This window comes from Spea bombifrons, chromosome 2 (assembly GCF_027358695.1).
Source record: "Spea bombifrons isolate aSpeBom1 chromosome 2, aSpeBom1.2.pri, whole genome shotgun sequence".
Classification (NCBI taxonomy): domain Eukaryota; kingdom Metazoa; phylum Chordata; class Amphibia; order Anura; family Pelobatidae; genus Spea; species Spea bombifrons.
In genome coordinates this window covers 135,556,862-135,584,708 of record NC_071088.1, presented here as the reverse complement: position 1 = coordinate 135,584,708, position 27,847 = coordinate 135,556,862, and the positions used below count along the sequence as shown (strand labels likewise).

Sequence of the window (27,847 nt, the reverse complement as noted above, 5' to 3'; positions counted from 1 at the left end):
GTCAGTGCATCTGAGCAAAAAATTTGACCCTCTTCTAATCAGGGATCACCATATGGCAGTTTATTTAAACCGCACCTCTCCAACAAGGCTCACCAAGACCAAAACACGGACATGGAGTTCTAGGTTCCTCTAGACATGGACATGGAGTTCTAGGTTCCTCTAGACATGTACACAGAGTTCTAAAATGTGCCTCTTATTTTGGTTCTAGACCGCCCTTGTGGCCAGAATTAGTGTAATCTGGGGATGGAGTTATTCCTCTTTGTTGGCGCATGTGAGCTAAAATTTGACCCTCTCCCCATCAAGGACTCGCCAAATGGCAGATTATTTCAGCTTTTTCCGTCCTTCTAGTTTTGACACATCTCGACATCCCTACATTATCCAAATGAACCTTTATAACCTCTGTGCGCAGCTTCCCTGCAATCAAAATAACTTCTACTTTCATAAGTGCATATTTTACACAGTTTACAGTTCCTACGGAAATATTTTAATTTCAACGATGGATCAAATATTGATGGGGCAAATGTAAAAAAAAAAAAAGAAGCCTTTTAAGCTCAAATTACTTATGCATGAAATAAGAAACGGTTGAAGAGTAACTCGTTAAGAAATAATTATACAAGAATGATATCCTTGTTAATAATAGATCAGTTTTTCGTTATAATGATATTAAAGAAAATGACACATTATTCTGCCTCGCATTGAAAACGCCAAACATGGAGAAATGAAACACAAGAAAATAATACTGAAAAAGTTTAATAACTTTTATAAATGTAATAATAACCTGTAAATAACTGTATTATTTTATATATATTAAGGTGGTTTGTAAGGGTGGCGCTGTTTTCTTGATAATTCAAGTCAAACGCCCAGTCTTGGAGGAGATAGGTCTTGACGAGATGGTACTACACGACCTAATGAAGTGACGTGTAGAGGTATGATGTCATAGCTCAGTAATGTCGCTTGATGGTCCCATGGAGGTCCAAGAGAAGAATCCAGTGTAGACCTACACCAGTAGATGTGGAACAGTTCTCCATCTCTTGAGACCATAGGTTTACTGGTCACACTGGCCCTATGATTGTAAGCCACCAGCCCATAGATTATACAATCCATGGGGCCGATCCAAGGGCTCGAGACATCTAGGCTATTTCCCAATGCACCCGGTCAAGTACATGGCATTTAACGATGGCTTTCTTTAAAAACAAATCTATGTTTTCATCACGCTAGGTATGGCTGAAATCTGAGTGCCAGGAACATGCGTTTTTTAATAGTTTGACCGAACCTAGAGAACCTGCAATACTAGGTTAAATAAATGGTACAATAAAAATAGAGAGATTATAGAAATATATATCATAAATGGGTATAAAAACTCATGATTAGTAGGACAAGGTTCTCATTTCCAAGACCCCCGGCGCACCCAAGTTCCATCATGATGTCACTATCGTTCGTCACCGATTATCGCTGTATGTTTCGATGTATAAGAAATAAATCTTTAAATACACAGAAGCTGTTATTCCTTCTTGCCTTCGGCCACCGAGACATTTGGATATTCCTACAAAATGAATATCTAAACACTCTTTGTAAAAGTAGATAGCGGTGGAGTTGGACCTGCTGACTTGTAGACAGTCCCCACCTGGCCTTCCATCGCTTGTTACGCTCAGCCGTCTATGTGCTAAACCTACAAGCTAGCAAAGAAAAAAGAATACCAAAAAATGTTTCTATGAGTGCGGGGGGTTTATCTAATTTAAATATTTTGAGTCAATACTAGAGGTATTTCTCTAGGATTTTATGTTTGACTTGCAATACCACTTATGGCCACCAGGCGTTGTGTAACCTGGACATTCGACACAATTACCCTCCTGACTAGATCCTTTTTGTACTGTATATGCAGGCCCTCTCCTGTATGAACCAGCCTGTATTTCCGGCAGCGCATCAGCCTCCCGTGTATTTTTACTTTCCATTTATTCCACCCCATTCCCTCCATATACCGTATGAAAAGGGGATCTGTTCTGCTTTTCATTTTCGTGCATGCGCTCATCCGGTGCATCTTTTCACGTTATCACCATTATTATTTTTCCGTTTGTTATTATAGGTCTTACATAAGATAACACGACGTCCATCTTCACATCACGGCAGCTATTGTCAAACCGAGGAGCGAAAGAAAGCCACACAATCAGGCTTTTATCTCAGACACACAACGGCGGCCATTGTCTTCTCCTGCGCTATGTTGTGTGGGGGCGAACGCGTTAAAGCACCCAGATTACAGGGTTCTCTTTTCTCCATACATGGTATCAACGCGTGTGAGCAGCTCTTAAATGATCGTTTCATGTATTGAAGGTAAAGAGTTAATCAAAACCTGTATCACCCGTGTGAAAAAGTAATCGGCCCCCCCTAAACCTAATAACTGGTTGTGACGCCCCTGGCGGCAACAACTGCAACCCAACGTTTGCGACATGGCTGCGGAAGAATTTTGGCCGCACTTCTTGGCCGAATTGTTTTTATTCAGCCACGTTGGGGGGTTTTTGAGGGTCTCAATCGGAGCTTTAGGTCACGAACTGATGGTCAGAATCCACGGTTCCATCACTTATGACAAATCGATGACTGCTGGTATGATGTTCTTATTGTGGAATGCTGTGATTTTACGCCAGATCTCCTCAAAAAAAGCTCCACTTTTGACTCATCAGTCCAGAGATTATCCCAAAAGTCTTGGGGGTCATCAAGATGTTTTATGACAAACGCGAGACGAGTCTTTGTGTTCTTCTTGGTCAGCAGTGCTTTTTGTCTTTAAACTCTCCCCAATGGATGCCATTTTTGTTAGTTTGGGTTGTTTTGTAAGTTCCCGGACGAGCCACTGATGAGTTCTCGGAGGTGTTTTGGTCGGCCGGCCACTCCTGGGAAGGCTCACCACTGTTTTCTCCATTTGTAGCTAACGGTTCTCACCGAGCTTCGTTGGAGTCACGGAGCCTTAGTCTGGAAGATTTCTGATAGATATCAATTACTTTGTTAATTGGATGATTTAGTAACTAAGGGGGCAATTACTTTTTTCACATAGGGGTTAATGCTTACAAGAGCCTACAACGGGCACGTGAGCAGAAGAACCGGAACCCGGAGCGATGGAAGAAGGTGGCCGGTCTGATGAATCACATTTTCTCTTACATCACGTGGATGGCCAGGTGCGTCGCTTACCTGGAGAACACGCGGCACCCGGACGCGTCCATGGGGGCCGCACCGCGCAACTTACAGGACTTAAAGGATCTGCTGCTAACGTCTTGGTGCCGGATACCAAAGCACAGCTTCAGAGGTCTAGCGGAGTCCATGCCTCGACGGGTCAGGCCTGTTATGGCGGCAAAAGGGGGACCTACACGATATTAGGCAGGTGGTCATAATGTTTTCCAGACAGCGACCCTTACACTCAGACGACAGCAACCCTAAACTCACTGAAAAGCCCACCGCTCTGTAACTGGTAAAATACTAAATAAAATAACAGAGACCTTCCGCGCGAAACATTTTTATTAGGTTTTTCATAATAAGATCCTAAAAGTCAGTTGCACATACAGAAGATTTTGCGATACTGCGCAGGTGCAATCAGAGCATCGCGTTAAATATACAAAATTACAATCAACCAGCAATTGTAACACAAATCGGCTTTTATAAATATTTATACACGAGAGAGGCGAAGAAATAAAAAAAAACTATTGGAGAGACTTTGTAAACATAACCCGGGAATCGTTTCCAAGATTCTGCGACGGGGACCCTCGAGAGCAAATAAAAGATAAAGCCACGGGATGTTTTTTGTTTTTAACCAAAAAAAATTGCTTTTGAAGGCACCAAGTCTTGAAGGAAACTGTACCCATCCTAGCTGGCCCGGTATAATGCAGTTTAATCACCCATTGAACAATACATTATACAGGGCCAGCTCAACCCTTCTTTGTTGGAGGAACCCATCAGGGTGGACCCAGACGCACTAAGAGTCCCATCATCCTCCAAGATCCTCAGAAGTTCCTTCATCAGATCTCCTTCATATGTAGGGACCTTTGAGGTTCTGAAAGCGTATCGGACTCTGCATTTAACTCTTTGCTTGCTGGTCCACAAAATAGTATCACAGGTCCGGACTATATTCTCAGAGAACAAGACAATATCCCCTTAACATATACGCACATTAAAAAGCTCGGGTTTATGAATGATATGACGTTAACTGATAAGACGGTTAATACAAGTAAAACGTACATTTAATTTATGTTCCCCGACCAGTGAAAAGGTGCCTGCGTGATATTATATTATTATAAACTGCTATCTCTGGGGATTTGTCAATCTGTGATATTCACACAACCGTTTACAAAAAACCCCCCAAAAAAGACATTTAACCCATTTAAGACCGTATATAAATTTTCCCAGTTCAACAGATGCATTTAATAATCTGCTTTTCCCTTAATATAAAGCTCAATCCCTTCTAGAATATTCCCGGGAAGGCATCAGCCGTGATTGGGTTAATACAGCTATCGGAGTGGAGATCTCCGGCTGCCGTAGCGCATAAAAAAATTATTTTACTGGTGTTCTAGAAATTAGTTCTGCTTAGCAAGTGAAATCAGGTCTGCGCACAAAACAGTTTGACCAAAATGTAATTTAATACTAAAAAAAAAAAATATATAATATTAAAAGAATTAAAGGGGGACAGAGGGCTGCCCGGCAAACACTCGGGGTCCGTGGATGGGAATTATAAAATCTTATATTATTCTACAATTTCATTTACTTAAGTGAGAAGGTTTTCTTGCGGTGGGATCTCTTGTAAGAGATTTCAGCAGGAAGAAAAAAAAACAACTGTGAAGGATGAGTAACAGCAAGAGGAAAAATAAATTATATATATATATATATATATATATATATATATTTTAAGATATATATATATATATAAATATATATATATATATATAAATGGGGAAACGAGGAGGAGGAGAGAGGGGACAAGGAGGAGGAGAAAGGGGAACGAGGAGGAACAAGAAGGGGAACAAGAGGGGGAACGAGTGGAGGAGAGGGGAAAGGAGAACATTATCAGGAAGTGAACGTGTTTGAAGGCAGGACCCCCCCGGGGTGGGGTGTAAAGTGCCAAAGGGCATTTGTGTTCTCCTCCTACGAGCTGATAATGTGCCACCGTGACACCCGGGGTAAGAAAAATGTTCTATAAATGATGTACATTTGGGATTCTCCGTTCTTTTGTTCCCAGTAACTTTCTGGTAATGAAGTAAAGGAGCGGAGAGTTTTGGGTTTCGCGTCAGGGCGGGCAGCAGATGATGCTTCCGGCACCGAGCATTGGCCAAAATAAATCAAAATAAATCGTTTTCCCTGGTTTTTACTGTAAAAGCGCATATATGTTATAAGCAATAAATACGGATGTCTTCCCCAAACACTTTCCAACATAACGATGAATCGGAACCAATAAGCCTGATTCACTAAAGGGAACCTTTACTATTCATTACAATGTGCCAACACGGGCAAGCGGCTCCAGAAACAGCCTGAGCTGGCCCTGTATAATGTATAAGTCAAAGGATAAAGAAATATATGATTTTACAATACATTCTACAGGGACAAGTCAAGGAGCTCAAACGCAATTCTCTCTTTAGTGAATAGACCCCCCCGTGTCCAGATCAATCAACCGAGATAGAAAAAAAACATATAATATTTCCCTTTGGGTGTAAAAATGAGCATTTAGTGACCCCTTAGGGGTCCGCGATGAGCCGGTAATGGTCCATGAATAAAGTGCGACCCCAACGACTTGGTTTCCTCGAATGTGAGGTCTTGGGGGGGGGGGGGGACTATAAAGGTGCGACTTCGGCCCGAAGGTGCTGGGAGGTCTCCGACTTCAGATCTTTGGCTGGAGGTAAATGCTTCATTGTCCACAAAACAATCTGATCTAAAGCGGCGAGGTCAGGGATTGAGAATATTACAACCCGGAAGGCAGAAAGAGTAAAAAAAAGATTGAACCTGAAGAGCTAGCACTCCAACCCGCCATAGGGGCCCCCGTGTCACTGCAAAGAAGGTGAAGGGACTCCTGGAAAGTCCTTAAATAAATCAGAATTCACTCCACAGGACAGCCTTCTTTCCTCGGTCGACGCTAACCACGTAGTCCCCGGATGCGGACCACGTGATGGCACTCACCGGAGCACTGGGGAGGAAAAAAAAAGACAACAAAAGAATAAGAATTTAGCAAAATAAAGAGTTATTTCTAGGTAATTGATTAAATATTAATATATTGCTTTAAAATGCATCTGTGTGTTATGTGCTACTACATTACACAGGGTACCAAACTCACTGTTTTAGCCTGTAGCACTTCTGCTGGGAGGGTGTTCCACTTAACTACTACCTCCGCAATAAAAGTAAAACTTCTTTACATCACATGTAATTTTAGGTTGTAATAGGGTTATTATACGGTCTACAAATTGTGTGGATGTTCCCAGGACTTTACCTGCAATGGAAGGGTTACTGGTGCAGAAAAACCCCCAAATGCATTGAAAGGGAGTTTTGTTGTTCATAGGAACAGAAATAGTTAATAGTAGAAAGGTACGAGCGCGGCGCTGACGCACAGATCGGGAGATAATTCAAAGGAAATCCTATCAGCGATCCGCACGGCCATTTCTATTTAATCCGAATGTGTTACGCATCAGCATCCAATTAATCGGATTTAAGATTTACGTGGATTTATTGCGAAATAATCCCGAAGGGTTTAAAAATTTCTCAACAAAAAGACGCTTTGTGCAATCCGTGCGACATCATCAAGCGGAAATATACCGCAGAATAAGATGTGAGCAGTCACGTAGGCATCGCGATAAACCTGTGTATAACAATGCGGTAGTAGATTTTTTTGGCAGAATTGAAAGATTTTTTTTTTATTACTAGTATTAAAAATACATTTTCAAAAACATTTTGTTGTTTTCTCTTGAAACAGGTCGAGTTTTACATAAGATAATGTTTTCAGGCAGCCATTTGTATGAATTCTCGCTCTGTTATCTGATCCCAATGTACTAAACACCCCAACTCCTCATTATACTGCCTGTGGGAAACAATAGAATGGCTCAGTCTTAATCACTCATCAACTCTGGCTAATGAAAGTCAAGTGGAGGAACGGACTTCATTAGCATTGCCATAAAGCATCAGCTCAGTGTGGTGTTTGAGCCGGGAAAGGCACCCAAAATATCACATGACTGACAGCAATGGCGGCCTCCAGATCTGCAGATAAAGGTTTATTGAGTCAACCTCTAATCCAACAAAATGAAAACAATGCCTATTTACAGCAAAGCACTTTGTATATTGTGTATCGGAGTAAACACCAACATTGAGTTACGCCACGGAATTCTGCTGGAAAACCCATCCGTGACGCAGGACGTATCATTACTCCCTCTGGAACAAGCCCTAGGTGACCAGGGACATAATAATACGTCCTATGGTTTTTATGCAGGAGATTAGGCAGTCTGGAGTCTCCCTAGTCAGCATGAGTAAGCATCGCTCGCTTCCTGCTTACGGACCCGATGTAGCGTTGATTACGTCAGAATGGCGGAGAAAGCCCAGAAACCCCATTCAATGTAAAAGTGTTCCCAGAGAACTCTGACAAGTTACTGGTATTGCGATCAGCAAGGCAATGGATCCCTGCTTGCTAACCACTCTGTGACCAGCAGCAGTGAGTCTTCAAAAATAATGAAAAAAATAATTTTACAAATTAAAATGAAATACAATGAATAAATAATAGACTCCAGTGATGTCACTAACACATCATAAGGATGAGACTTGTGCATTCATATTTGGGAGAACATGAAAAACACGAATGGTGCGTTTTAGTTGTTCAAACCAAATACCGAATAAAGTAATATGGCGACGGGTAAATGTACACGAAGAATCTCCTAACTTACCTCCCTGGTCCCTTCCCCCCATACAAGTCACTGCCTCTAGTCTAACTTAAGTCTTCCTAGCATAGCAGGGGTTAACGGGAACAGGAATCCGTATGACCTCCTATTGGTTGCCAGCTGGGCCCTCCTCTGGCATCAATGAATGAAGAGCAGCTGCCCCTGCCAGCGACCAATCGAGTCGCACTTAGGGACCTTTCACTCCTGGCGCCAAAGCCAATGGTCTCCCCAGGCCGAGTTGCTCTGAGGTGTACCTTGCTCAGGCCAAGTTGCTCAGATCGGTTGTGTCGCTCTTACAGAACTTTAAAATCCCGGCGCCAAAGCTGCTGCGTACTGTTACCGCGTTAACCCCGTATTAACCCCTGCTAGAAAGCCGGCAGAAAACGAACATGAAGAACGTACACGAATATTCGCCCGAAACAAACACGGCAATGGGTGATTATTCGTGTAATACGAAGGTTAAAAACTTAAAATATATTAAATAAGTAATAAAAAAAAGTGCAGAAAATGTTTTCTTTAAAATTGGTGCCCAAAAACCTCATGCCCCTCCCACTAGAAATATACATAAAAAATTTTTTTAAAATTTAATTCTTCCCCTCCCCCCATCAAGGTTAAAAAAATAAATAAGAAAACATAGTGCAGAATGTGAGGGAGAGATTTGATCTCTCTCTGGTATTTGATCTCTCTCCAGGATTTAATCTGGGACACGTCGAAGGACAAAAGTCTAGGCAGGCTGAACAGGTCCATACGATGCGCGGATTGAAGCGTATCTACCAGACGCGGGTCTCGTATAACGCGTCCTACCTGTGCTGTCCGTTCAGACTCCGCTCCAGTAGCCCGGTTTGTGTGTTCCATATGAAGATGGTCCCATCTGCAGAACCGGCAATGGCGTAGCTTCCATCGGGGCTGAAGAACACAAGAGACAGAACGTGAGGATGTGACAGCACGGAACCCAACGTCCGATACACGTCTCCAGAACGACAAAACAACCCCCCCCCCGGGAAACCTCTGTGCAAGGATTTCCCTAGAAGACCTCATAACTTTGCAGGACCTGTGGTCTCAGGATCTCCTCCTCGCTCATAGCCGTTATACCCCCCGCAGCCTCCCCACGGCTGGGGATTTGGATCGGTACCAGAAATGATTTATTTGCCTTGCGCGTGGATCCATGTTGAGAAGAGATATGAAAGATACGCGGTGTGTCGGGGGAGACGCGGCCGGACTTCACCGAGGGCCACCAAATAAAGTAACTGGTGTTAAAGTTAAATAAATAAATAAAACCAGCGCAGGGAACATTAGAAGTTTTAGAACCCGGGGAGTACGTAGAATAACTCAATATCCGCTCATCAACAGAAAGGTCGGAGGGCCGTGGGAACGACCCGCTTCTATTTTCTGCTTTCTGATGCCAAATTTCTTAATATAAGAAAAACATTGCGATTGGATCTCTTCTCTGTCGATAAGAGGACACCACGTAAAGGGGAACCAGCCCAAGAGACCAAACTGACGGGGGACATATATCAGAGAGAGAGGAGAGAAGCTTTGAGGAGCCGGCATTTTATTCTTACGACCGAAAAAACACAAAACCTTAAGAAGATGTTCCCGTTTCTATAGCAACAAAAGTAGAAGTGGCAGCTTTTGCGTCACATGACAATTAAATGTTCCCGGCAAATCCCTAATGTGAACGGAAAAGGATGTGGATTGCCACTTTTTTAAATCCATTTATTATAGTTATTTGATGCCTCCTGCTCCCTAGTCTGTCGTTACATCTGAAGAAGAGACCTCTGAGGTCTCCCAAAAGCTTTTTCAATGTTGGCCCAATGAAAAAGGTCTCGCCTTTGGTTAAAGACTTCTTTCCCTTGGGTTGATAAGGAATTATCCGTTTCCCAAACAACATTATATTTGTAAAGGGGATTAAATAAAAAAGGAGGCAAAAAAAAAAGGGGACAACAAAGAAGACTCGCATTATTTTGAAGTATTTTTTTTTTTTAAAGTTCTGTTTTCTGTAAAAAAACTCTTCGACATATCTCAAAATATTACCTCAATATGGCCTTGGTCCAGTCGCACCCACATTTAAATCCATCAGCTCTGTAGGAGAACATGGAAAATCAGTAAATAATAATAAATTATACTGACACAGACAGCAATGCTTCTCAATTATATTTAAACTTAAAACTCAGCGAACACAACGTGCCATTGGAACCCAGGAGTGATGGGAGTGATAAAGGGCCATTGGAGCACAGGAGTGATGGGAGTGATGAAGGGCCATTGGAACCCAGGAGTGATGGGAGTGATAAAGGGCCATTGGAACCCAGGAGTGATGGGAGTGATAAAGGGCCATTGGAACCCAGGAGTGATGGGAGTGATAAAGGGCCATTGGAATACAGGAGTGATGGGAGTGATAAAGGGCCATTGGAGCACAGGAGTGATGGGAGTGATGAAGGGCCATTGGAGCACAGGAGTGATGGGAGTGATAAAGGGCCATTGGAACACAGGAGTGATGGGAGTGATAAAGGGCCACTGGAACACAGGAGTGATGGGAGTGATAAAGGGCCTCTGTATGCCTATGAAGAGATTCCATTAAAAATCAGCCGGTTTCAGCTACAATAGTAATTTACACATTAACCCCGTCTGCGCTGGATTTTTATTTCATGTTATTTTAATGGACAAAATGTGCGTTTCTTTTAAAAACAAGGAAATTTCCAAGTGACCCCAAACTACCCACAGAACCTTTTCACTTTTGGACTCCTTTTAGGTTCAGCACAGGACCCCATCGATTAATGGCTTTTAGCACTGTACTTGGGGGGGGGGGTTCAAGGCCATCGACGCGCTGTCTGTTACAAATAGCTGTATTTAATGCCCCGCGTCCATAGCAACAAGGAAAGCGTAAATAACTAAGAGCCTCATTCGCATATCTTAGCCATAAAAAAGCCCCCTCTCCTGGACCGATCACCACGGGGTACAGAAGTTTCTGGTTATAATATCTGTGAATGCGCCGCTGAGGATCAATCACCACCTGGTGAAAAGCAGCGTGACCGGCAGTTCTCCGGCTGACGCAGAAGTTAGTTTCCCACGATGGTCGACCTACCAAAGCATCACGCGCTTCCAGAGAAGCCAGAGCTCTGCGCGTCGGCCGCTCGCTGGCCTTACCTGAGAACCCGGTGGACGTTCCCGGTGCGAAGGTCGATCAGGCTGAGCGCGTCATCGCGGGAGCAGCTGAGGAGTTGGGTCTGGTCCTGGCCCAAGAAAAGGGACGTTATCTTCTCCTCCAGAGTCACCTCCCTGATGCAGCATTCAGACCTGAGGAGACCACCGGTTATTACGTCATCGTCATGGGGGGCAGAGCTGCTCTAGACGCGTCCCACCTCAGCTTGGACTGGGACTAAAACACTAATCAATATCTTAAATGCCCACGCGTTTCGCCAACAGTATGACGGCTTCATGGAGGGGGGCTTTACCTACTGTCCCAGAACCGTATCTTCCGGTCGTGGTGGCCACTGATGATGATGGTGTCCAAGCAGACCACGTCGCTGCAGTAAGAGGACACGGAGATACTCCTGATACCTGCGAGGAAGAGAATAATCACGTATGTTATAGCCAGATGAACACAAACTGGAGGTTTTATAGAAGAAACCCTGGATAAGCCACAGGGGGTATTTGGGTAACATTTGGGGAGTCAACACATAGAATCACCACAACAGGCTTTAAAGGATATCGGGGTCCGCTCATTTAGACGGTTCCCAAAGGATTTTAACTCTGCAGCCGAGTTACGGTCTAGTTCTAAGCTCTCGAACGGATAGAAGTTCCTCCAAGTCACTTACAGGCCACTTTCTGCAGGTCCCACTCCTTCACTGTCCGGTCCATGCTGCTGGTGACGGCCCGATGGGGGCACATCTTGAACTTCGCTGCTGTCACTTTTCCCTTATGCCCCGTGAGAGAGTCCTAACCCCAAAGAAACAAGACAATGAGGGCTTCCAACGGGGAGGAAAACTACCATACGATATAAACGCTTATGCCATGGACGGTCTTAAGGGACAGCGTGTGTAACGGGTGTTAAAATTATCGCCATTTTAATTGTCTTTGGTAAATATTTTCACTTTCACCTACTGCAACAGCGCTACATAAACATATGTAATGCAATGCAGGCGGTTGTGACAACAATATGGCATACAAGGAGACCAGGAGAGAGCGAGCGAGCACACGAGAGAGAGGGAGGGAGCGAGCGAGCAAACGAGAGAGAGGGAGGGAGCGAGCGAGCAAACGAGAGGGAGGGAGGGAGCGAGCGAGCAAACGAGAGGGAGGGAGGGAGCGAGCGAGCAAACGAGAGGGAGGGAGGGAGCGAGCGAGCAAACGAGAGGGAGGGAGGGAGCGAGCAAACGAGAGGGAGCGAGCGAGCGGGCAAACGAGAGGGAGGGAGGGAGCGAGCGGGCAAACGAGAGGGAGGGAGGGAGCGAGCGGGCAAACGAGAGGGAGGGAGTGAGCGAGCGAGCAAACGAGAACGAACAGAGAGCAAACAGGAACAGAAGAGAGAGCGAGAACAATATTTGTTTGTACGGTCTCAGCTTGACATCCCCAAAAGGCACATACAACTTCTACAACGGAGAAGATGGCGCCGTGTGATGATGTCACAGACGAGGTAATATCTTCTCTTGATTTATGGCGGCTGAAGTTCTGCTCCAGCAAAGACAAGCGTGTTTTCTAAAACCCGTTTAGGTGACGCGCTCCGCACATCAGTAACAGGCGGCAGCCACAGCGAGCGTACGAGGACCCCCATCGCAGATGATCTCCCCAACAAGCCCATGATCCCCACCCTCTGCAAAACCAGGACCGCACTCTGAAAATCAGGACTGCCCCGCAGCAAACAGTGCAGTTGGCGTGTATGCATTTGGACTCAGGCCTGGCGCGTGTGAATGTTCTTACGTTGGCTTTGCTGTCCGTTTTCCAGAGATGAGCCGCCCCATCAAACGACGCCGCGAGAATATGATGACCCTAAAATACGGAAGAATCAAGAAGTCGGAATGCGTTTCCATAGCGATTTACTAGAGGACAGTGGCGATGAGCGTCACGGTGCGGAACAGATGAGTTTGAGGGGGGGGCAAAAAATCTATTTAAGGGGGCAGTAAAGAGAGTAGTAAATCAGACACTACATCTTAATATACCCCCCCCCGTCCCTTTAACTCCACGCTTCAAACTCAGTTTCCTTTGATGTCCGCTGGGTGATACGGTGGATTCTGCCCCCTGCTGGTGATTCCAGTAACTGCCGCAAAGTCATCAGAGACGATAAAAGTATTATTTATACGGAAGTTACACAGAAACATCAAATAAAGAGGCTTTATTTTTATATAAAGCTCAAAGCTTTATTATCTCTTATTTGTAAAGCATCAGCTGCTCCCGCATCGCTTCTCACAGTCCCTACATTCAAAGCATCAGACAAAACTACAACCGACAGACCAATACTTCAGGGAAAGAGGGCCCGGTGCGCATGCTTACAGAGACAGACAGAGACAGAGAGAGAGAGAGAGTGTAAGACAGACAGACAGAGAGAGTGAGACAGACAGAGAGAGAGTGAGACAGACAGAGAGAGAGAGAGAGAGAGAGACAGACAGACAGAGAGAGAGAGGGAGTGAGACAGACAGAGAGAGAGAGGGTATGTTCATACTTACAGAAGTATCAAACTCTATGCTCGTGATCCCCCCGTGACTCCCTTCCAGGGTCTGGAGCTCCTGTAACGTTCCTGCAGAGAATAATTATATATATTAACACATAGAACCGGGAAATGGTGTTTTAACTCTTCATCGTCTGAAGAGCTTTCACTTCAGGTTTCATTTAGGGATTTAAAAACATTTTACAATATTACGTCCACAATAGAGATCTGCTGCGTCTGATTTACGGATCTCCAAACATTCCATATAAGGACTCTTAAAAGGCCCTAATTGCCTACATTTTTATGTTTTGATCTATATAGCGCCATCGCATTCTGCTGAGCTGTACAATTAATGAACAGTTCATAACAAGCAGTGCATCGCATAAAATTTGAAACAAAAGCCGAGGAGGGCGCTGCTCAAAGAGCTTACAATCTATAAGGAGGTGGAGATATTACACAAGAGGTAACGGGATCAAAGAGGCCATTGTGTATCCTGGGGGGAGAATATTAACGGTGGAGGTTAATTCAAAAAAGTAAAGTTGCCTGCCAAAGGGTTAATTGGCACTCACAAGGCAGCATGAAAAAAAAAAAAAAAAAAGTTACATTTGAGTAGCTTTTGGGTTGATGGAAATTAGTTAGAAGTCGAAGGCGTGAGGCGGCAATTCCTTTTTCAGCCACTAGATGCCGCTAGCTACAAGGAGTACGGAACAGATACGCGCTTCTGCGCGGCTAGCGGCCATTCAATCCATCCATCGGCCAATCATATATCTTTATTATTATTATTTACATTTTTCCCCCTCATGGCTCCTTTCCATTAATCAAAGATATACGCGACCTTCGGTGAATGAAACTTCTGAATGAAAGTATTGATCCTGTAGTAAGGTTTGCAGCAAAAGGCTAACTAACCCCGCAACAGAGATCATTTAAAGGGCGGCTTTCCCCTTCCCACCGCAGCATACATTGCAGGAGCCTGTAGGTTTGCTGTATATGGTATATTTGATGTATGGTGTTTTCATACATAATATACGGTAGTATTTTGTAGTAAATTTCCTATTCCAAAAAAAAAAAATAAAAAAAAATCCTAAAAAAGCAATAAAAATAAATAACAACTACTATAGTTTTATCAGGATGAAAATAAAGACGTTCACCTCCTGTGACTTCCCACAGCTTAACAACTCGGTCAGCGCCTCCGGTGGCCACAACCCTCGAGTTGGGACAAAACTTGACGGCGTGAACTTCAGAATCGTGAACCTCCTGGAGATATAAATAATAAGGAAAAAAAAAAATAGTAGTTTTAATACCAGAAAATTAAAATAGAATATTACGGAGAATTCGCTCCATGGAGGTCTCGCCGGCCACATGAATGACGGTGATAGAACCACGGAGAAGAACGTCCATATGACCTTGGAGGTTCCACATGTCACATGATTAATTGTACGGACGGGATGGGTTTGGAATCCAGCAGCTGGGGGGGGGGTTTGGAATCCAGCAGCTGGGGGGGGGGGTTTGCTCCGCGCATGGAGACCCGGCAGCGATGGCAGAAAAATACACACGTTTCTTAAAAGAAGGGAATGAGTGCCTTCCCACGAGAGGTTAAACATGACTTGCCTTGTTGCAGAGCGCTCGTTGGGGTAGACAGCAAATCACACAGACGGTAGGAGAGTGATGCCAGTCCTCAGGGCCGGACGAGTCCCCCTGCACCTTTCTGGTATTAAAGCTGTGTACACGACAAGGGGTTAAATAAGTGAAAAAAATACATCAGACTCTGCCAGCAGAAAAGACCCATTTGTCCAACTTTAGTCAGTGCTCGGTCACATCTTCAGGATAGCCTGTGATGTTTACGCTTATCTACCACCCTCTTAGCAAAGTAAAAAAACTAACAAAAAAAAAAAAACAGAGCAAAAATCATCATCACGATCAGGGAAGTTGTACAGCCAGTCCTGTCACAGATCTACACTTTACTGGTGGAGAATTATATTTTTACTTTACTAAGAAGGTGGTAGATAAGTGGAACAGTCTCCCAGAAGAAGTGGTAGAGGGTAATACAGTGAGGGGATGAACACATGCATGGGATAGGCATACAGCTCCTGAATCTAAGACGAGACCAACGACTGATTAAGGTTTGAGTCTTTCCAGCAGGAGAAACGGGCAGAACAGACGAGGGCCAGATGGGGCCGATCTGCTTCCAAACGAGGCGAGGTTTATATGAAATAAAATCTGTACTTACTCAAAGAAACTTCTAAGTGCGCTGAGGATCTTGGAGGGCCCCAGGGGAATGGACTGAGACCTGGAAGACACGAGGAAGGGGATCAACCATAAATCCTTTCAAACAATCAACAAAACACGAGACGGAGAGACGAGAGGCGCCTCGCATTCTAGAACAAAATCCAATATTCGCTAAAAGAAGGAACATTATTGGCCAACTTGTTTGAAATACACGCCGTGCTTATGATGTCATATCCTGGCGCCCTGAGGACACGAGGAGCCAGAAGGAAGTGCTGACACGGCAAAGTCCTACAAAGGCTACGAAGCAGAGGGACCACCGCTAGCCATAATACCTCGCTGGCTACTAAGCGTTCTTAGCGGATTCGGGGAGTAATGGAACGTACCGAAATCTCCTGTTTGGTTTCTTATCGCCCTCCGGGGAATCCGTTAGATCCGGACTCCTGTGCTCGTGGGACCCGACGTCACTGGAAGAAAAAAAACATGGAGGCGTCACGAAGCAGGTAGCGCGATAAACGGAACCATAGCAAATTACGGAAAAATAGTATTTTCTAAATAATCACAGTGACATGAGGGGAACGGCCAACCAGTAGAAAGGGCAGAGGTTAAAATAAAAATGCACGGGATAAGCACAAGGCTATCGTAAACGGAGGTAAAGGATCTAGGGGGCCGACAATTCTCATCTGCCATCAAATTCCTGAGAAACAGATAATCTATTGAAGAAGAAAAACACATTCCCACTACTGTTCACAAGTTTGGGGTCACTTAGAGATCGCCTTGTTTTTAAAAGAAAAGCAAATTTTCCCCATTAAAATAAGATGAAATGGATCAGAAATTCAGCGCAGACGGGGTTAATGTTGTAAATGACTATTGTAGCTGGAATGGGATGACTTTTAATGGAATCTCTTCATAGGCGTACAGAGGCCCTTTATCACTCCCATCACTCCTGTGTTCCAATGACCCTTTATCACTCCCATCACTCCTGTGTTCCAATGGCCCTTTATCACTCCCATCACTCCTCTGTTCCAATGGCCCTTTATCACTCCCATCACTCCTGTGTTCCAATGGCCCTTTATCACTCCCATCACTCCTGTGTTCCAATGGCCCTTTATCACTCCCATCACTCCTGTGCTCCAATGACCCTTTATCACTCCCATCACTCCTGTGTTCCAATGGCCCTTTATCACTCCCATCACTCCTGTGCTCCAATGACCCTTTATCACTCATCACTCCTGTGTTCCTATGGCCCTTTATCACTCCCATCACTCCTGTGTTCCAATGGCCTTTATCACTCCCATCACTCCTGTGTTCCAACGGCCCTTTATCACTCTCATCACTCCTGTGTTCCAATGGCCCTTTATCACTCCCATCACTCCTCTGTTCCAATGGCCCTTTATCACTCCCATCACTCCTGTGTTCCAATGGCCCTTTATCACTCCCATCACTCCTCTGTTCCAATGGCCCTTTATCACTCCCATCACTCCTGTGTTCCAATGGCCCTTTATCACTCCCATCACTCCTGTGTTCCAATGGCCCTTTATCACTCCCATCACTCCTGTGCTCCAATGACCCTTTATCACTCCCATCACTCCTGTGTTCCAATGGCCCTTTATCACTCCCATCACTCCTGTGCTCCAATGACCCTTTATCACTCATCACTCCTGTGTTCCTATGGCCCTTTATCACTCCCATCACTCCTGTGTTCCAATGGCCTTTATCACTCCCATCACTCCTGTGTTCCAACGGCCCTTTATCACTCTCATCACTCCTGTGTTCCAATGGCCCTTTATCACTCCCATCACTCCTCTGTTCCAATGGCCCTTTATCACTCCCATCACTCCTGTGTTCCAATGGCCCTTTATCACTCCCATCACTCCTGAGTTCCAATGGCCCTTTATCACTCCCATCACTCCTGTGCTCCAATGACCCTTTATCACTCCCATCACTCCTGTGTTCCAATGGCCCTTTATCACTCCCATCACTCCTGTGTTCCAATGGCCCTTTATCACTCCCATCACTCCTGTGCTCCAATGACCCTTTATCACTCATCACTCCTGTGTTCCTATGGCCTTTATCACTCCCATCACTCCTGTGTTCCAATGGCCTTTATCACTCCCATCACTCCTGTGTTCCAACGGCCTTTATCACTCCCATCACTCCTGTGTTCCAATGGCCCTTTATCACTCCCATCACTCCTGTGTTCCAATGGCCCTTTATCACTCCCATCACTCCTGTGTTCCAATGGATAGAAAACCCTTTTGTAATTATGTTAAAGCCAGAAATCTCCTTGTTTTCCATGAAAACAGCTCAGCGACCCCAAACTTTTGAACACGTATCAAACACTTTCAGAAGGTGTGATGGTTTCTCTTTAAGAAATCATTTTGATTTGGGAATGAACGAACATGCACCAATCAGGAAGGGGTGTCAACGGCTATAACCCTGAATGTGATTAGCAGCCACACCACAAAAAAAAACCCACGGTGAGGACAGACCGCAGACGCGTGATCACTCCAGTAAATTATGTGAAAAAAACTGCACTCCGGTGAGCGGCAGGAGGTGCGCTAAAAAAAAATCTTACAGTCGGACAGAAATGGACGGCACTTGGTACGGCCACCACACTGAGAACAAAATCTGTGATGTGCTGTCGCTCTCCCTAGAAGCCAAAGGGTTAAAAAAGAGATGATCAAGATTATTTCATTCTGTCCCAATAATCTCCCTTTATCTGCAGACCTGGAGCCGCCGTTGCTGTCAGTCATGTGATATTTTGGGGGACTTTCCTGACTCAAACACCACACTGAGCTGATGCTTTATGGCGATGCTAATGAAGTCCGTTCCTCCATAGACTTTCATTAGTCAAAGAGTCTGACCAGGCTTAATGGCCTCTTACCTCTCAGCGCTCACGGTTTTCCTCAAAGCCTTCTTGCAGTGATGCCTCCAAATATCTATTTTTATCCTTCGGGGGAAAAAAAAAAAAAGAAAAGATTAGATGTTTTTGAGAAATATTTTGGAAGACATTAATAGAAGAAACGGGGACGTCTGTGATGTCAGAGCGCAGATCGCCATTACGGCTCCCATTTGGTCAACTTGAGCCGCTCTACATAGGAGTGCCCAAAGGTGACCATGCCTCCGGCCCCACTCGCTCCTCACACACTCCCACCCCACCGAACTCCAAATGCTGGGGGGTCTGTGCATCTGAACACGTGGTTCCCGGTGAAGGCCACGCGCGCCAACCTCTCGTTAACTTGGTTCTGGTTCTCGGCCTCCAGGGCCTTCTGCTTGGTCATGGTCTCGATGAGATCCCGCTGCTTGAGCTCCTCTTCCCGCAGCGTCTCCTCCAGGCCCTGGCTGCGGAGTAGGAGGTCATCGTACTTCTCCTTCAGCTCCCGGTTGGAGATCTCAGTGACCCGCGCCTCCTCCGACAGACAGTCCCGCTGGGCGCAGCGCGCCTCCACGTCCTCCTGGAGTTCCTTTATACTGCCAATGACAAATACGGAGCATTCATCATCATCTCGGAACCTAAATGTAGCCGCAAACCGGGGTCTGGCGATCCTTGGCACCGATTGGCTGCTTGAAGCGCCCGCATTGAAAAGAATGAGAGTGCTCTCCGCGCCAGGGGTCCGGAAGGGGCACACAGCTGGATGGCTGGAGTGTCATTTTGGGGCAGAAATCAGGGGAATTATAATTCCATCTTTCCCGAAATCACATGTGACGCAGGGGATTCGGCCAGATGCCCCCTGCTGCAGCAGGACTGCCCTGACAAACCCGGAATAGTTGGCATTTACTTTTTTCATACAGGAGAGAGGCTGCCGCGCTAGAAAAGTTACAGCTGGTCGAGGGCTGTTTACCTGCAACTCTGCTGCTTCAGCTTATTGTCCCGCTCCAGTACCTGCTTCTTTAGAGTGCAAGCTTCATAGGCCAACTGCAACACACAACATATAACAGGAGTGGACATGTGACCACGTAAAAAAAAAATTATATATATTTATATATATTATATATTAATAACCTGTATATTCAAACATATAGAGGGTGAATTCTATGATCGGTGGGATGCCAAAAATCACTACTTTCTTATAGAGCTCTTGTAATATTAACCCCTTAATAGCCCGTCATGATGATTCTCTGTAGTGACTCACCAAATGTGTTACCCAAACCACTGTAATACCAGTCCCTATGGAAACTTCACCGAGTCACCTGCATTCAAGCAGGGATATCAGCCATAGTATACTGCTAGTAAAAAAAAAATAATAAAAACTCACTGGAAGACAGAGCTGGGTGAGTAACCGGCCTGTGACTTCATTATAAAGTAATATAAATAATAATAAATAATGCTAATAATCTTAGTAAAGCGTTAATGAGCATAGGATTAACCCTGTGCGGTGCGCTCTTTTACTATGATTTGCCCCCACTGGCCCACTTCATACTTCTCCGTTGTAGTTTTCGAGCTCCTCAATTTCCATTTGCGGGTGGGCATCCTCCGTCGCACATTGATGTCCCGAGACGTCAGAGGGGATCCTGCAAGCCAAAGGTTTTTCAATGACATGGGCCATAGGGCGGGCTGTTATCACGGTACCCTCGATCCGCACCAACGCTATACGCACTTATACCGGACCTCGACTGTATCCGAGTCATTATAGGATATGCAATAAGCCCTTAAAGAGACGCCCGGTACTTTAATGCATAAAATTGCAGAGGTCCCTTTAAAAATATGTGCTGCCCCCCTTGCAAGTGTACGGGGGAGGGGGAGATTCTGTAGATGTACACACAAACACACACAATGTGGAACAAAAACTAAGCATTTAATAATAATAATAAAAAAAAATTATATATATATATATATATACACACACACAGACACACGTATATATTTTTCAATATTTTTATACTTAAAATGATTTTCAGGAAAACGAGAAATAAAGCGTCATTCTGACTTATAAACAAACTCACCAAAACTATCGGCGAGGTCACGTCCACGGGAGAGTTTAAAGACATCAAGAAAATAAAAATCAACAAGCTACAAATATCATTCCGTGGGACAAACCCACCGGGGGGGCTATATATTTCTTTAATATAAACGATATATAACATAACATTTATTATATTTATTATTATAGGTTTATTATTGTTTATAAAGGGTCAGTAAGCGACTCAAGTGGTTATTATGTCACAAGAAAAACAACCTATCAACACATAGTATATCCTTGGGGGATATTTACATTTTTTTTTTATTATTAGTATTTTAATTATTTTGTATTTTTTTTTTTTTTACTAAAAATGGATTAATTAAAATATGTCGGTCCATCAACCAAATACTTTTTTTTTTTTTTTTTTTAGAGGCTTTTTTGGGTAGGTTGGCTGGTGCCAGATGCTGATCTTTCTATACGAGCCCCTTAAGGGATCCAGTGCTGACCTGGTGAAGTGGGTTGGAGGAGATCCCACGGGATCCGCTTGGAGCTTTTCAGTCCATTGCTTCAGTAAACCCGACTTCTCCAAAAGTTTGTTATCTAGAGGGAGGAAAACCAAAAAGTTCAAGGTCAACAAAAGCAAAAGCGGACAGAATGAGTATTTAAAAACGCAGCAGGATTCACAGTTAAAAAAAAATAAAAAATATATATATATAAAATAAAAGAGCGTTGGAGAAACCAGGGTCTTCCATCAAAGGATCCAGAACGTCTGCTTCAAGTTCATCGAGGCTGCGTAAATGCTACTTACTGACGGGCACAGAACGGAACGCGGGGGCTGAAATTTAGGGCAGATTGTTGAATTTTACGGAAATTGTTAGGATTCACTTTGAAATCAGTATAGATTCTGATATAACCGAGAAGATACGCCAGCGGCGTATAAATATATAATCATACATATAATAATATATAAAATAGACCTTTGTTGGGGGTGCAGCGAGTAGCAGGGCGAGGACCACCCAACCCAACCGGCTCTTGACCCCAAGTGCCCGCAAAACCAAGACATTGAGAAGCAGACACAGGTCGGGGGATCCCGCGAAGCTGCATTTTTATGATCTGCGTTTACAGCCTCGTTATGTTTCTTATTTTAGTTACATTTGTTATGACTCTTATGTTTGTTACATTTGTTATTTTTCTTATCTTAGTTATGTTTGTTATGTTCCTTATTTTAGTTACGTTTGTTTTGTTGGGGTTTTTGCTGGACGGGTAACATTGCTGATTCTCCAAATTCTCTTTAATATTTAAAATCTCCGGTGTTTCCTTCTGACAGCGCACGCAAAAAAAAAACCAAAAAACAAATAATAATAATAATAATTATTATTGTTTGTTTTTTTAATTCAGCCTCGGCTCCCCAGAGACACAAAGTGAGGTGGAGGTGCTGCGCGGTTATGTTGGGGGGGGGGGCAGATAATATCCCGAAACATCCTAAACTGTAATGTAATAAATTCCTGTAAGCATACAGAACACATTAAAAATATTGACATTTCATAAATAAAGTATAAATTATATATATTTCTCTTTTTTTACCAAAATGATCCCTTAAAGATCATTATTTTGCTTTAATGCACAAAGCTGTTAACCACGCGGTGGCAGCCCTGGCCCTGCGGGCCGATTAACCAAAGACGTGAGGACTCATCCGGGGATAACTATATACCCACAGAGAACTTCCTAATGTTCTTTTAGAGTGTCAGCTCTTGTGTTAACCGACCGCAATGGGTTCCGGGGCCCTTTTTAGTATTTTTGTATATCCGGGATGGCAAACAATTCAACTCTCCCCTAACGTGCGAAAGAGCGAGTACTCGGGGACGTGTCGTGTCGGGGCACATTCCCAGCATTCCGGGCATTCATTCTAGTTTCTGTTTTTAGAAAGTGAAAGGGAAGAGAGAAGGGGGGAAAAGGAAAGGGAAGAGAGAAGGGGGGAAAGGGAAGAGAGAAGGGGGGAAAGGGAAGAGAGAAGGGGGGAAAGGGAAAGGTAAGAGAGAAGGGGGGAAAGGGAAAGGTAAGAGAGAAGGGGGGAAAGGGAAAGGAGAAGGGGAGAAAGGTAAGAGAGAAGGGGGGAAAGGTAAGAGAGAAGGGGGGAAAGGGAAAGGTAAGAGAGAAGGGGGAAAGGGAAAGGTAAGAGAGAAGGGGGAAAGGGAAAGGTAAGAGAGAAGGGGGAAAGGGAAAGGTAAGAGAGAAGGGGGAAAATGAAAGGGAAGAGAAGGGGAAAAAGGGAAGGGAAGAGAAGGGGGAAAAAAGGGGAAAAAAAGGAAAAAGAAAGAAAAAAGACAGAAAGGAGAGAAAAGGGAAGAAGAGAGAGTAAGTGAGTGAGTGTTTGTATGTTAGAGTGAGTGTGTGTTAGGATGTCTGTATGCGAGAAGATCCAGTCCTCCAGCCGGTTTCGGATGAGGAGGAGAGGAAGGAGGAGGTTAGGGATCAGTGATCCGCTGCAGAGAACCTCTGAACTCCTCTTTTCCTCACTTGGATAGACGCTTCCTCTGGCAGAAAACAATGAAAATATTCAGTTGTTAAGCACTAGGCAGGAGGGGCATATCCACTAAATCAGGAGTCTGCAGGAGAGCTGAACTCCCTGGCCTCACTCTGCATTATCACCCCCCGAGCTCTGAGCTCAATCACACCCGGCTCAGCCCTCATCGGAGGAAAAGCTCCAGAACGAGTCTGAACGTTCGATTCGCCCGCAGAGCTCGGGTTTAGTGAATACGCCCTCGAGCACTGTTTTCTACCAGCCTTGGGGCGACTTCATGATGGGTGGGGTTACCGACAGGAAGGGGTGGCCATGTATGTGGGTGGAGACAGACACACTCAAGTGGGCAGTACTAGCTCCAAGCACCTTAAATTTGCATGAGGGTGGGCCACACCAGGAAAGTTCCCGGGTACGAGACACCCTCATCGGGCGTTTTTCCAAATGCATATTACTGGGCCCCCTGGCTGGAGCTGCCCCCCAAGCTGGACACGTATAGCAAGAGAACATGGACAAGTATTCAGGGAGTCTCGCTTTACACATACATTCACAGATCGGACCGCAGTATAAAAACCGGTGCATTCGGTACAACTCACGGAAGTTTTACTTTACTGAGAAAGTGGTAGATAAGTGGAACAGCCTCCCAGCAGAAGCGGTAGAGGGTATTACAGTGAGGGAATGCATGGGATGGGCACACGGCTCCTGAATCTAAGACAAGACCAACAACTGATTAAAGTCTGAATCTTTATGGAAAAGCCGCAGACGACGCAGAGAATTCCCAGCATGCATCTGAATCCAAACCGGCAACGAGAATCTATAAAACCTCAGGAGAGGCCCGAAGCTTAACGGGAGCATTGATGACACCGATTGGCTGTTTGAAGGAGCCAATCAGTGGCAAGGGTCATTGGACGGTGGTGGAGGAGGGTGGAGGAGGGCAGCGGCAGGGCTGCAGCTTCTACCTCCTACCTCAGTTTGGGTTCTTTTTCCCCCACTTTTTGAAGAATATTTAATTTCCCCGTCCGTGTAATTTTAGTAATTATCGCCATAATACAGCATAGTGTTAAAAACACGGCTTTTATCCCGATATTGTTACTCAACCTCGACAGGTCACTCCATCCCCTTCTCTTCTGCCAACACCAAATCCTATACTAAAATATACATTTACAAAAAAAAAAAAGCTCCATTTTTTATTTAATTTGCACATTTTCTGGATTCTTTAAAAACTTTATATAAAAAAAAACTTTAAGAATAAAATTTTAATATAAAAATAATAATAATTATTATTATTAATACATTTTTTTTTATTGCCGATTTCGTAAAAACAGGCATCAAATATATTCCAGAAATTTGCCCAAAAATCATGCAAAAAATAAATAAAAAAAAACAACCCCCCCCATTCTACAGCTGCTGACACATATACCGTATTGTTGTACAAAGGTCTCTCACTAACAGATACCTGAACACCAAAAATCCAACAGACGGCCTCCGTCTCACTAACCCCAGGAGAAACCGCCAACCGAAGGAGGCGGTACATACTAGGAGTTCTCAGGAAACACGTTAAGCCATAAAAACATGTATGACATCGCAGCAGCTTCGGCCCACCAAAAGTGCCGAGTTACCAGCTATGGTATGAATAACAATTGTGGGTAAGAAGCACAGCCGGAGGCAGTCCCAGCAAAATCAGGACAGTTGGCATTTATGTTAAAGCGGTAAATATCAAGTCCCAACGGATCCAATACAGAGAACCATCACAGAGCTAGCCCTACCCTGAACACCCAGGAATTCAGTAGATAAGTGGAATAGCCTCCCAGCAGAAGTGGTAGAGGGTAATATAGTGAAGGAATTTAAGCACGCATGGGGTGGGCGCACGGTTCCAGAAGTTTTCATACTTTGAGTTCCCAGCAAGGCGGAGATAATTAATTCTGCCGACAATAACCGGCTTCTCAGCACAAAGAATAGCAGACACGCGTTACACGCAAACGGCTCCGTGTGAGAAATCACACGCAAACGCCAAACGGCACGCAGACCCCCGCACCCAGACGTTAAACGGCACGCAGATCCCCGCACCCAGACGTTAAACGGCACGCAGACCCCCCGCACCCAGCCGTTAAACGGCACGCAGACCCCCGCACCCAGCCGTTAAACGGCACGCAGACCCCCGCACCCAGACGTTAAACGGCACGCAGATCCCCGCACCCAGACGCTAAACGGCACGCAGATCCCCGCACCCAGACGCTAAACGGCACGCAGATCCCCGCACCCAGACGCTAAACGGCACGCAGACCCCCCGCACCCAGACGTTAAACGGCACGCAGATCCCCGCACCCAGACGCTAAACGGCACGCAGATCCCCGCACCCAGACGTTAAACGGCACGCAGATCCCCGCACCCAGACGTTAAACGGCACGCAGATCCCCGCACCCAGACGCTAAACGGCACGCAGATCCCCGCACCCAGACGTTAAACGGCACGCAGACCCCCCGCACCCAGACGTTAAACGGCACGCAGACCCCCCGCACCCAGACGTTAAACGGCACGCGGATCCCCGCACCCAGGCGTTAAACGGCACGCAGATCCCCGCACCCAGACGTTAAACGGCACGCAGACCCCCGCACCCAGACGTTAAACGGCACGCAGATCCCCGCACCCAGACGTTAAACGGCACGCAGATCCCCGCACCCAGACGTTAAACGGCACCCAGACTCCAACCCAAGCGAGAAAAGCCACAAAAACTGCCAGAATGATGAGAAACGATGCGATTTTTTATATATAATGTTTGTAAAGCTGCCCCCAGCGGGGGAGGGGGGGGAATCCTATGAATAAAAGCCCCGGATAATACGGAGAGAATTCATTCATAACCCAGAGCTGAGTCAATCGGATTCAGTTCCCTCACTGTATTAACCTCTACCACTTCTGCTGGGAGCCAGTTCCACTCATCTACCACCTTCTCTGAAAAGTGTCAGAAATCTAAAATGACAGTTTCCAAAAATAATGTTTGAACCCCCGCCCCCCCCCCCGGACCTGGTTACTCGCAGGGTTTGCCGGCGGGGTAAACACTCGAGGATTGTAGAATTTGCCTGCGACCGGCTGTAACCCATGCAGTGCCGCGGGGGTACTCAGCGTCTATCACCTCTCATTAGGATGGGGGGTGCGGAGCACGCTGGGTCATTGATTTATATCACCGCCATATACCACGGTGCAGTACAAACTCATTTGGCATTTACCCTAGATTAATGGGGGAGAGAAAGACAGACAGACAGAGCGAGAGACAGACAGACAGAGCGAGAGACAGACAGACAGAGCGAGAGAGAGAGAGACAAACAGCCAGACAGACAGAGCGAGAGAGAGAGACAGACAGACAGAGCGAGAGAGAGAGAGACAAACAGCCAGACAGAGCGAGAGAGAGAGACAGAGCGAGAGAGACAGACAGACAGAGCGAGAGAGAGAGACAGACAGACAAAGCGAGAGAGACAGACAGACAGACAAAGCGAGAGAGACAGACAGACAGAGCGAGAGAGACAGACAGACAGACAGAGCTCCTTTGAATGCAGAATAAGCGATGCTGGGATTAGAGTCTGGAATTCTCGCCAGTTTTAATTATTTGATAAAATGAACAAAACTCCAAATACTTTTATTCCAAAGGAGGAGAAATGCGAGAAAAATAGTCTGAGATCCAACGCTAAAGAGTCAGAGGCTGAGATGGAACGTAAAGAAGTTTTACTTTACAGAGGGTGGTTGATAAGTGGAACTACCTCCCAGCAGAAGTGGTAGAGGATAATACATACGGCTCCTGAATCTAAGACGAGACAAACGACCGATTAAGACTTGAGTCTTTAAAGCAGGAGAAACGGGCGACTAGACGGAGGGGGATCTACCGGCAAACGTGTGTATATATAGGTGTATATGTATGTATATAGGTGTGTGTATGTATATGTATGTATAGCTACGTGTGTATATAGGTGTGTATGTATGTATCCTGTGGTATATGAGGGGTTAATGATATCACAGAAATCACTTTCTCTCTCGGTGTTATCACACGCAGGAATATTCCGCTCGCTGCAGCAAACCGGAAACGCCTGGGACTCCGTGCACCCCAAGAGCTTGCAGTCTACTCACTGAGCCACTAATAGAAGCAGTAATCTAATAAGAAGGAATCCCCCGGCTGCGCTGTCAGTGTACTCCGCTACTGCCTATGTTAGCAGCTACTCACAGGTGTGAATGAGATCCTTGAAGCGGGTTTTCTGGCTGTGATCTCTCTGCTTCAGCTGCTGGATGATGTGGGATTTCCATGGCGCTCTGCTGCTGGGGCCCCTGGCTGGGCTCTCAGTCTGCATGCTGGGGCCCCTGGCTGGGCTCTCAGTCTGCACGCTGGGGCCCCTGGCTGTGGTGTCTGGGTACACGCTGGGGCCCCTGGCTGGGGTGTCTGGGTACACGCTGGGGCCCCTGGCTGGGGTGTCTGGGTACACGCTGGGGCCCCTGGCTGTGGTGTCTGGGTACACGCTGGGGCCCCTGGTTGGGCTCTCAGTCTGCATGCTGGGGGCCCCGACTCCGCTGATTGGCGTATTGCTGGCGAATTCTGGACAAGTCTGAAAAATCATAACAAACAGCCGGAGACATTGTAACACTCAAAGCCACGCCCGCTAACGTCACGGGAACGCGGGCGGTTCTCTTCGGGGAGGAG

The 27,847-nt window shown here is 45.5% G+C and overlaps 2 protein-coding genes across 3 annotated transcripts; both read right to left on the bottom strand.

The window, feature by feature from the left end:
* Window positions 1–5,833: 5,833 nt before the first annotated feature.
* Window positions 5,834–20,458, bottom strand: ATG16L2 (autophagy related 16 like 2). 2 transcript variants are annotated; one of them, XM_053456612.1, is made up of 17 exons: window positions 20,169–20,458; window positions 19,590–19,663; window positions 18,976–19,218; window positions 18,632–18,697; window positions 16,131–16,211; window positions 15,749–15,808; window positions 15,130–15,238; window positions 14,670–14,775; window positions 13,541–13,611; window positions 12,798–12,866; window positions 11,699–11,819; window positions 11,336–11,441; window positions 11,028–11,177; window positions 9,918–9,965; window positions 8,688–8,789; window positions 5,970–6,151; window positions 5,834–5,927 (listed from the first exon to the last, which is right to left on the bottom strand). In XM_053456612.1, the coding sequence occupies exons 1-16, from the start codon at window positions 20,292–20,294 to the stop codon at window positions 6,058–6,060; spliced, it is 1,626 nt and encodes a 541-aa protein (XP_053312587.1). In that variant the 5' UTR covers window positions 20,295–20,458; the 3' UTR covers window positions 5,834–5,927; window positions 5,970–6,057. The 2 variants fall into 2 exon arrangements, with proteins under 2 accessions (XP_053312587.1, XP_053312588.1); XM_053456613.1 differs by lacking the exon at window positions 18,632–18,697.
* Window positions 20,459–21,032: 574 nt separating this feature from the next.
* LOC128474308 (protein Atg16l2-like) lies at window positions 21,033–27,556 on the bottom strand. The gene is made up of 2 exons (XM_053456615.1): window positions 27,377–27,556; window positions 21,033–21,248 (listed from the first exon to the last, which is right to left on the bottom strand). The coding sequence occupies exons 1-2, from the start codon at window positions 27,498–27,500 to the stop codon at window positions 21,046–21,048; spliced, it is 327 nt and encodes a 108-aa protein (XP_053312590.1). The 5' UTR covers window positions 27,501–27,556; the 3' UTR covers window positions 21,033–21,045.
* Window positions 27,557–27,847: the final 291 nt, after the last annotated feature.

Bases quoted from the DNA above. Each gene is read 5' to 3' on its own strand.
- LOC128474308 (XM_053456615.1), bottom strand. From the start codon at position 27,500: ATGCAGACTGAGAGCCCAGCCAGGGGCCCCAGCAGCAGAGCGCCATGG. The intron at 21,249-27,376 runs GTGAGTAGCTGC...TCCTCCCTCTAG, and splicing joins CAAGGATCTCATTCACACCT to ATAACAAACTTTTGGAGAAG.
- ATG16L2 (XM_053456612.1), bottom strand. From the start codon at position 20,294: ATGGCCCATGTCATTGAAAAACCTTTGGCTTGCAGGATCCCCTCTGAC. The intron at 14,776-15,129 runs GCAAGTCATGTT...TTATATCTCCAG, and splicing joins AACGAGCGCTCTGCAACAAG to GAGGTTCACGATTCTGAAGT. The intron at 12,867-13,540 runs GTAAGTATGAAC...TCCGTATTTTAG, and splicing joins GCATAGAGTTTGATACTTCT to GGTCATCATATTCTCGCGGC.